Source organism: Narcine bancroftii, chromosome 3, assembly GCF_036971445.1.
Source record: "Narcine bancroftii isolate sNarBan1 chromosome 3, sNarBan1.hap1, whole genome shotgun sequence".
NCBI lineage: Eukaryota > Metazoa > Chordata > Chondrichthyes > Torpediniformes > Narcinidae > Narcine > Narcine bancroftii.
Window position 1 is genome coordinate 29,135,748 of NC_091471.1, and position 9,275 is coordinate 29,145,022.

Below are 9,275 nucleotides of genomic sequence, written 5' to 3' on the forward strand. Positions count from 1 at the left end.
AATGAGCAATAATTGAGCCCTAGCTATTTACAATATATACCAATAATTAGGATTAGTTTTTCTCACTGATATCTATGTTTGTTGACAGTATGAAGTTGTAAAGATAGAAAATGAAGTTAAATGAATGGCCAAAATAGTAGCAAATTGAATCCATTTCTTAAATGAATTCTTCTTGTCTCTGATGACCAAGGAGAAGGTTAAATAAAGGATGAGCACATGCACTCACTGGTAGCATCCCAGGCAGTACTGAGGAACAAAGGGACCTTGATGCTCTGCTTGTTCTTTCTAGAAGAACGATTTTATGTGGGTTTAACACTTAGCCGACTTTATTTTCCTTGAGCTGCTACAACTGACATGATGGGGAAACATCATGTCACTTCTAGTTTCTGCCCAACCACGCACATTGCATGCTGGTAAATGTGCCAATAGCTCTTATTTATACTCATAATAACACACCTTTCCCCTTTAAAAATACAAACAATACTAATATTTACACAATAAAAGCATCTACATTCTGTGGTCAGTCTCTTTCCACCAGTTGCATCTGATGGACTTCTGGCTTCACAAAGTCGTTCAGGTTCATTCAGGGCATCCGCAACATCTAGCTGAAGTTCAGAAATCTGTGAGGAGGTTCCTTTTGATCAGCAAGTTCAGGAACAGTCACCAGTAGCTGTTGATTTTGTGGTTGCAGTTCCTCAACATTACGATAGGTCATGTGAAGCTGAGTAATCAATTCAGAGGAACTGCTTATGTCAGCAGAACTAACTTAATTGTCACGTAAAATAAGATTTCCTCACACAACTTCTAGGTTCATCAAAAGCACCCTATTCTGCCTTGAAAAATCTGACTCTTGCATTTCGTATCTCTAATTCTCCTTGAGTCATTATGCATGCTTATTTGCCTCACCGATGCATTTTTGTAAAACAGCAAATTTCCTTAATGGCATCCTCTAATTTAGCTGAGAGATTTGCCACAGATTTTTGCATACATTCATATTTTTCTTGCTGGCACTTCATCTCCACTTCTTTTATAATTTCATCCAAATATTTATTCACTCTCTTATTTTCCTGTTTTGCCAATAGCAATTGATCTTGAGCTTCAACATATCCTTTATACAACACTGTGAGCTTCATTCCAGGCTTCACAATCTTGGCCACAGCTACTGCAGTGGGTGACATAGCTGCCAGTTCCTGTTTCTTTTATCCAGCTGAGCCTCTAAATGTCTCAAACATTCTTCTACGCTGCCAGGCGACTCTTTGACCTTAGTAGGAGCTGCAATTCGCTGGGCAAGTTCAGCTTCTACTTCTGGTAACATTTCTGTGCACTTCATTGTTTGCCTCAGTTTCTGTTTAACAAGTTCCAGAAGTTCCTGTAACTGTCTATTTTTGTCTTCTAGCTGGCATAAGAAGGCATCCTTATTGGCCAACTCACTTTCCAGTTTGTCATTCACGTCATGTAATGAGGTTGATTCTCTGTGTACATTAAGGTATTGCTTCTCCAATGTATTGCTTCTCCAATATATTTGGAGAATGTTGTGTGCTTATCTTCAATCTGTGAAGCCACTATGAAAACTCTTTTACCAGGTCAAACTCTTCACATGCTACTCTCTTTTCTACAATCATTAGCTGTGACTTTAGTTTGAAGGTCACCATACTCTGGGGAGGGGGAGATTTGCACTAAGTTCTTTACTAGTCATCAGCCACTAGTGGGTTTAGGGGATTACTACCTTTTGGTAGTTTTTTTTTGTGGGGGGGGATTTTTTTAATTGTTATTATTAATTTTTTTTAACTTTGTTCTTAGTTTTTAATTTGTGATTTTTTTAATTGGAGGGCCTATATACATTGATTTGAGTTTTTATATAAAGATATTATTGGTATTTAGTAATAATAGTAGATATGTCGAAGTTGAGGTTTGCTACTTTTAATGTTCAAGGATTAAATAGTCCGATTAAACGTAAGCGAGTCTTGGCGTATTTTAAGAAAATGAAAATTTATATTGCCTTTTTAAACATCTAATGAAGTTATGGATAAATAAAAATAAAATGATAGGTTCTAGGATTATTGGCTTTGACTCCATTGTATAATAATCAACTTACTTCTTTTTCAATACATAATCAAAGTTTATTGCATTGGAGATTTAAAGGTGTGAAAAATTTGGGAGATTGCTTTAAAGAGGGTAAGTTTTTATCTTTTAATCAGATGAGGGAAGATTTTGTTATTGATAAGAATTCTTTATTTCTTTATTAACAAATTTGACCATTGGTAAAATGTATGTTTGGAAGAGATAAGATTTTACCTAAAATGACTAAATTTGAGACTTCTCTTATGAAGGTACCAGAGAAGGGTTATATTTCATTTATGTATCAAATATTACAGGATGGTATGGATAAAAAGGATTGGGATAGATCTAAAATTAAATGGGAAGCGGATATTGGTTTTACTTTTTCTAAAGAGGATTGGTTAGATATCTGTTATGATACTGTAACTAGACTGATAAATGCACGTTATGCAATGATCAATTACAATTTTTTACATCAATTATATTTGACACCTGAAAAATTTTAAAAAATATGGTTTTAATGAATCAGATTTGTGTTTTAGATGTGGTGATACAGTTGGAACTTTTTTTCATGCTGTTTGGTCATGTATACATTTACAGTCTTTTTGGAAGAAAATTCAATCATCTTTAGAATATCTGTATAAGATTAAAATAGTTTTAGATCCAACAGTATTTTTATTGGGTAGTTTGTAACCTCTGAAAGGCTTGGGATTAGATAAGTTTCAGCTTGCTTTTGTATATTTAGCTTTATCCGTAGTGAAAAAATGTATTGCTAGTACGTGGAAAGATACAAATATGATTGATATTAATAGATGGCATAATGAGGTGAAATATTGTTTAATAATGGAAAAAATTATGTAGGTTTAACGTGATAATTATAATTTTTTAATTAATGTGGCTGTTATACTCGGAATAGTTATATTGATTAGATTTTAATATGTATATTTAACTTTTTTTTATTATTCTTTCTTTTTTCTTTTTTATGGCTCTCCTTAGGAGAGTTGGCTGAAGGGGGGGGATTTTTTCTTTTCTTTTTTTTTCTCTTTTTTTATATATATTAAAAAATGTTTGTTTAATTGCTGTATATGTCATATATTATTTGTTTTTTGAACGAATAAATAAAGTTTAAAAAAAAGGTCACCATTGTAAGGTAAAACATCATGAGATGGGAATGTGTAGGGAGTTACCCTGTACAAGGCTGTAACAAGAAGGGGAGGTGTCCTTGTACTCCTGTTAGGTAAAACATCATGAGATGGGAATGTACGGGGCAGTAACAAGATGTGAATGCATCCTTGTACTTACAAGATAAGAGAGACATTGATGGATTGAGAGGCAGGAAGCTAGCAGGGAAAGGATAGCAACAGTTTTAGTCATTGGACAAGTAATGATATGATGATGTTCTAAGCACATATCCAAGGGTATAAAAAATCACCATTTTGCTGATAACGGCAGAATGCATTCTCCGACTAACCTGGTTGGTCGCAAGTGTTACAATCCGGTAATAAAGAACAAAGAACCCTGATTTCGACTCAGCCTGGAGTTTGTCTCACTCATTCATGAACAAAGCAGACCTAACAATTTGGTGACCCCGACGTGATGGGTGAGTGAACACTGGACGACGGTTTCTGTTTTTTCTGACAATCATCTCAGCCGGCTGATAAAAAGGTCCAGAGAAGCCTGTTTTAACAAAATTCTCTTTTTTTTTAAATCTTTATGATTGTCAGTAAGAACTGGAGATCGGACAAATTAGACGACCACAATTGAAGGTCGCATGCCAGGATTGTAACACGTAAGTGATTACAGACAAGATAAAAGTCCTTAAGGTGTTTGAATGACATTTATTAAGTGCTTCGCAAGAAACTACTAGAGTTTAAAAGTCTTTATTGTGTCATTGCAAAGTCCAATAGAGTGAGAAGGTGGTCTATAAACAATTGAGGACCTGAGTTTTCTGACCTAAACTGGTTATTAAGAGGAGAAATCTCCCACGTGAAGGTTGGGCTTTGAAAGAAAACAAAGGTTCAGGCTTATTGGCCTCAATTGTATCTGAGAGACTGACTTATAAATGTCCGGTAGGTATGATAATGTCTGTACACTTGAGAAGTTAAGAATTTATTTCCCCAATTCGCCGTGGTGGAATACCACAGCAGACACTAGAGACCTTGAGACAACAAAAAAAGTACTCAGGGACGCCTGCCTGGTGAACAAGAACGACGACAGAAGGCTGCGACAGCTGTGTCCGGATCAGGTAGGAGATATTAATGAAAAAGTTGACAAACTCCTAAGAGACACCCAGTTTATTCGAAATACTTTTGATAAGTTAAATGAGGGTATTCCCAACATCACCAAGGAGATAAAGTTACGTAAATTCATAGATTGGTACAGGGAAACAGGACAAAAGTATAGCCCAAATATTTGGTTTTCTAGTTGTAATTTAACTTTCAGACCCCTTTGGGAAAACAGAGAGTGGAAAACGAGCAATCAGAGTATACAGGACAGTCTGAAGTCAATTGGAGGACAAGACTTAGAGACTGTTCTTTTAAAAGATATTAGTCATCCAGCTTGCAAGGAGACATTTTTAAAAGCAATTTTCGTTGACATAGATCCCCTAAACGGACAAGAACCTAAATTAAAACAGGCATTAGAAAGCGGTCCCGCAGCTATGGCTGTACAGTTGCCTGCTAAGACTTTTGACCAAGTTATTAAGGAAATTAATCAGGAATTAGAGGAGCGAAATACCAGTAATGCGGCATTGGAAAAACAAAAAATGCTCCGAAAATGTGTAGACCGCTGGAGGAAGAGGGGTTGGTTACCCGGGGGCACTGAGATGTTTCTGACAGGTGAGGGAAACAAAAATTTTAAAACGTAGAGGCTTAGATAAGCTGGAAGAAACAAAACACAGAAGGGAAAGGAAAAGTGCCTGTTTCCAGTTTCCAGCCACGAAGTGTCCGGGTTTGCTCTCTCCCTCCCTCCTTTCACCCTCCCCCCTCTCTCTTCTCTCCCCCCCCTCTCTCTTCTCTCCCCCTCTCTCTCTTCTCCCCCCCTCCTCTCTCACCCACTCCCCCTCCCAATCCCAATCTGTGGCGGTGCTGCCCTGAAATCCCCAGGTTGGGCAGGGCAGAGAAATACAATTTGGTTTTAATTTTGTGCCCACAATTCCAGCTCCGCATCAAATGGGATCCTGTTTTATCCTCTCTCCCTCCCTTTTTTCCCGCACCCCCACCATTGCGGGATCAGGGCAGACATTGTGGGCTGACGTGTAGCTCACTCGAGGTGGGAGGGAAGGAAGGAGTGATAGTTCCCAGTGGTGGGAGACCCAATCTGATCCAGACCAGTGATCACAGGATGAGAACCTTTTAAAACCTTTGAAACGAAAGTGTTAATCTGAAGACTTTTCTCCCAGTGGGGCCAGTGCAAGGCATTTTCTCTCTCTATCTCTTGTGCTCTGTGTATCTGCCTCTCTATCTCTTTCTCTCGCTATGCTCTCTCTCTCTCTCTCTCTCTCTCTCTCTCTGGCACCCCAGATGGGACACTGGAGTCACGTCCCTTCTATCCAGATATTGAGACACTGGGGTGTGACAAGAACCACGGGAATAGGAACACATCAGACGAGGTACAGGCCCCTTTAATAAAAATAGAAGGGGGAGTAATAGATGTAGAGACCCCTCTGGAGTCTAAGAAAATAGAAAAGGAGTTAGAGATACAGAAATGGAACATGAAAAAGGTTCAGGATAACATTAAAAACTTAAACAGAGATATTAATGTGCTGGGGCAGATCAGTGAGGATCAAAAAGAATTAATGGTAGGTGTATTTAAGGAAGTGGAAAAGATAACTACAACACCGTCAGGAGAAATTAAAGCTGAAGGAATGGTAATAGGAGTAAAGGACGAAAAGTGTAGTACAGATGAGGAAACGAGATACGATCCACCATGGGAGGAAAGTAAAAGGAAAAGACTCGGGAGGGAGAAAAATAGACATGCCTACCTGGACATAGTTAGGACAAAAGAGAAAGATGTGAAACAACTAAACTATGGCCGAAAAGATTATCTTAGAGATGAACGTGACCAATATACCTTTGACCCTGAGACATTGGAAGCTGATAGGGACAGTGACAGTGACGAAGAAGAGTCAGAACAAGGTGGGATAAATAAATGCATGCCAAGAGTAAAGAAGGAGCAGAAATCCCCAAAATTGAGATATCAATGCCCATTACTGATCACGGGACGGGGAACTCAAAAATATGTACCCTGGTCACGAATGGACTTAGAGAGTTTAATGAAAAAACTACCTCCGTTGAGTAATGGGGCTAGTCCATGGATTTCTTGTTTTGAGCGAGAAACCTGCCAAGAACAATTAGCACTCGCAGATGTCAGAACTATCATGATAAAATTAAAGGCAGAAGGGGCCCTGAAGCAAATAGAGAGAATTGTAAGAAGCAGTAAATTGGGGGATGAAATAGAATTTAACCCACTTCGGAATAAATTTTGGGAAGCACTTAGAGAAACATTTCCTACACCCTATAGTTTGGATGCCTTGGTAACCCTTCAACTAAAGGAAGGAGAGACTGCACACGAGTATTTCACTCGAGCATGGGACTTATGGGAAACAGGGACTGAAGAAAGACCCGACCACAGCCCCTTAGGAAGGGCTCACTTTCGTAATGGGATAATAAACGGACTACCTGCTACGGTTCAAGCAAAATTAAGGGACATTGTGGGATTAGAGACAATGTCAGAGGATTTGTGGAAAAGACACCTGACACATGCAATCAAACGACATCGTCAATCAGAGCATGCTAAGTCAGAAAGTGCGTCCCAGAAGGAGGTGGACAAAACAACCGATAAATTGGTGAGAGCCATAGAACATATAGGGGTTAAATTAGCGGCCCAACAGATAGTCCCACAGGTCATGGGGCCAGTGATAAATCCGGGACCCCAAGTAAGAAATGGTTGGGAAAGACAGCTAGGTACAATGTCTAGAGGGGAACATGCAGTATGCTGGTACTGCCAAAATCCTGGACACTACCAGCGGAACTGTCCGGAGGCTGGGAGAGCAAGGGGAAAAAGATTACCCTCTATTAGAGGCTATCGGGGAAGAGGAGGAAACTTAAGAGGACAAGCAAGGGGTAGGGGTGGACACATTGATGGGCCCCAGAGAATCGGGGGGTGGCAGAGTGATCAACAAGTCCAGGCACCTCAGTGTAATGACTATATTGAGGAAGGTGCTGAATTTGATTATTGACGGTGCCCAGGAGAATCAAAAATCACGCCTCCCTGGGAGCCACCAAAAATTTGGGGGACGGTAAATGGAGAAAAAATTGAATTTATGGTTGACACAGGGGCAGCAGTTACGACAGTGATTAAAAAACCCCCAGGGAGCACATTTTCGGGCAAAACATTATCTACAATAGGATTCTCCGGGATAAGGGAAACACAGCCCTATACAGATAACATCGACATGACATTTGGACGACAAAGGGTTAAAACGCCTGTCCTGGTTGTGCCAAGTTGCCCCATTAATTTATTAGCAAGGGACATTCTTACCAAACTAGGAATAACCATACAATGTTGTGAGAAGGGCCTTCGGTTAACATACCCAGGGGATACAATAAGAAGGGAAGGACAGTTTATAGTAATGACCCCATCTAACGCTTCAGAAGACTCTGTGGAGGTTAGTATTTTCTGGAGTCGGCTACTGTATGATGAACCAGGCCCAGGGCTGATTAAACAGTTTTTTGAGTGGAGGGCCAGTATTCCTCGGTATGGGGATTACCTTTATCCACTAGATCCTATGCATGTTACATTAAACTACACCATCCACCCGGACCAGGAATATGAGGAGAGGTGGGACTCTCTAAAAGAAGGGAAGACAGAAACGATACATTGTCCATTTATCTTTGTAGGTAAGGAGGGAATAGCTGCTATGGTTGTCATGACAGAAGAACAAATGGAGTGGTTCTGCTTAGGAGTAGAAAGTGTGCCTCATGTGACCTTGGGTATTGACAAAGATCATCACGCTCGACAGCTGGGTCCGATGGTAAAGGAAGTGATAGGGTGTGAATACAGGCAGACAGAAATCCCGGGATATTCCACCTCGGAGGGAGGAAAATTTGTCAGACTGAATATTGAAGCATGGGACCAGGTAGTGAATGAGAAAGTAGAAAGAGACCGAGCCATAGAAGGAGAAAATATTGATCACAGAGACTCAGACAAATATCTTTCTAATCTGAGTCCACATATATGGACAACGGGGCCCTATGATGTGGGAGTAATAAAAGGAGAGGTATTTCTAGAATTGGCCAACCCCGGGCAGAAACCAATATGGAGAAAACAATACCGCTTGTCGCCCAGTCAGGAGGAGGGTATTAAAGGAACGATAGAAGGGTTAATGGAGTCAGGGGTTTTAAGGGCGGCACCTGACAGTATGTGGAACACGCCCATCATGCCTGTTCCCAAACCGGGTAGAAAAGACTGGAGGATGGTACACGACCTCCGGGAGATTAACTTGGCTACCAAGACCATCGGGAGACCAGTCCCAGACCCATATGTAGCACTTAGGGCTCTGAGTCCGGAGCACGAATACTATACTGTCATTGATCTGGCAAACGCATTCTTCTGCTTGAAATTAGCTGAGGAATGCCAAGACTGGTTAACTTTCACTTACCAAGCACATCGGTACACATACACTAGATTACCTCAGGGTTATAAGGACAGTCCAGGACTGTTCAATCAGGCCCTTAGTAAATCCTAATGAAATTAAAGCTCCCGGAAGATGTTACACTGATTCATTATGTAGACGACCTACTATTAGCAGGGAAAACGCCACATGGGTGCCTGACAGGGCAGCCAAACAGGTTACTGGTTATCATGAACATATACAGGGGATGATTTTGAGGTCCCATAACAAAAAAAAATGAATCTGAAACTAAGGAGACTTGTAGCAGATTGAATGACTACACAGATGAGTTTTGTGGAGGAAGAGTGCTGTACAACTGGCTCCCCGCTAACTGGGATGGTCGGTATGCTCTAGTAACCCTTAATGCGCCAGTGCTGATTGTCAAAAGGCAGGAGGGAGACGAGGATTCCCTAGAATTGCGCCACACAGAGAGTTGGCTGTGGAGAAAAAGGAAGAGTGTTGGACTCTTGGGGCCGGGAGGAAGGAACCCTGATGGGGTATGGATTGATGCCATTGGCCAAGCCCGGAATATTCCGGACGAATT

General features: G+C 40.5%; 2 protein-coding genes across 3 annotated transcripts in view; one reads left to right on the top strand and one right to left on the bottom strand.

Moving 5' to 3' along the window:
- Positions 1-1,178, bottom strand: part of LOC138756666 (transmembrane emp24 domain-containing protein 11-like) — a 29,466-nt gene extending 28,288 nt beyond the window's left edge. The window contains exons 1-2 of the mRNA XM_069923052.1: positions 907-1,178; positions 227-285 (exon numbers count right to left, since the gene is read on the bottom strand). Coding sequence (XP_069779153.1) covers positions 227-285; positions 907-1,178 — 331 coding nt within the window. The remainder of the gene's footprint in view (positions 1-226; positions 286-906) is intronic.
- Positions 1,179-3,498: 2,320 nt separating this feature from the next.
- Positions 3,499-8,961, top strand: LOC138757046 (uncharacterized). Of its 2 annotated transcripts, none has more exons than XM_069923682.1 (2): positions 3,499-3,658; positions 3,783-8,958. In XM_069923682.1, the coding sequence occupies exon 2, from the start codon at positions 5,771-5,773 to the stop codon at positions 7,295-7,297; it is 1,527 nt and encodes a 508-aa protein (XP_069779783.1). In that variant the 5' UTR covers positions 3,499-3,658; positions 3,783-5,770; the 3' UTR covers positions 7,298-8,958. The 2 variants fall into 2 exon arrangements, with proteins under 2 accessions (XP_069779783.1, XP_069779784.1); XM_069923683.1 differs by having other exon boundaries at positions 3,545-3,658; positions 3,783-8,961.
- Positions 8,962-9,275: the final 314 nt, after the last annotated feature.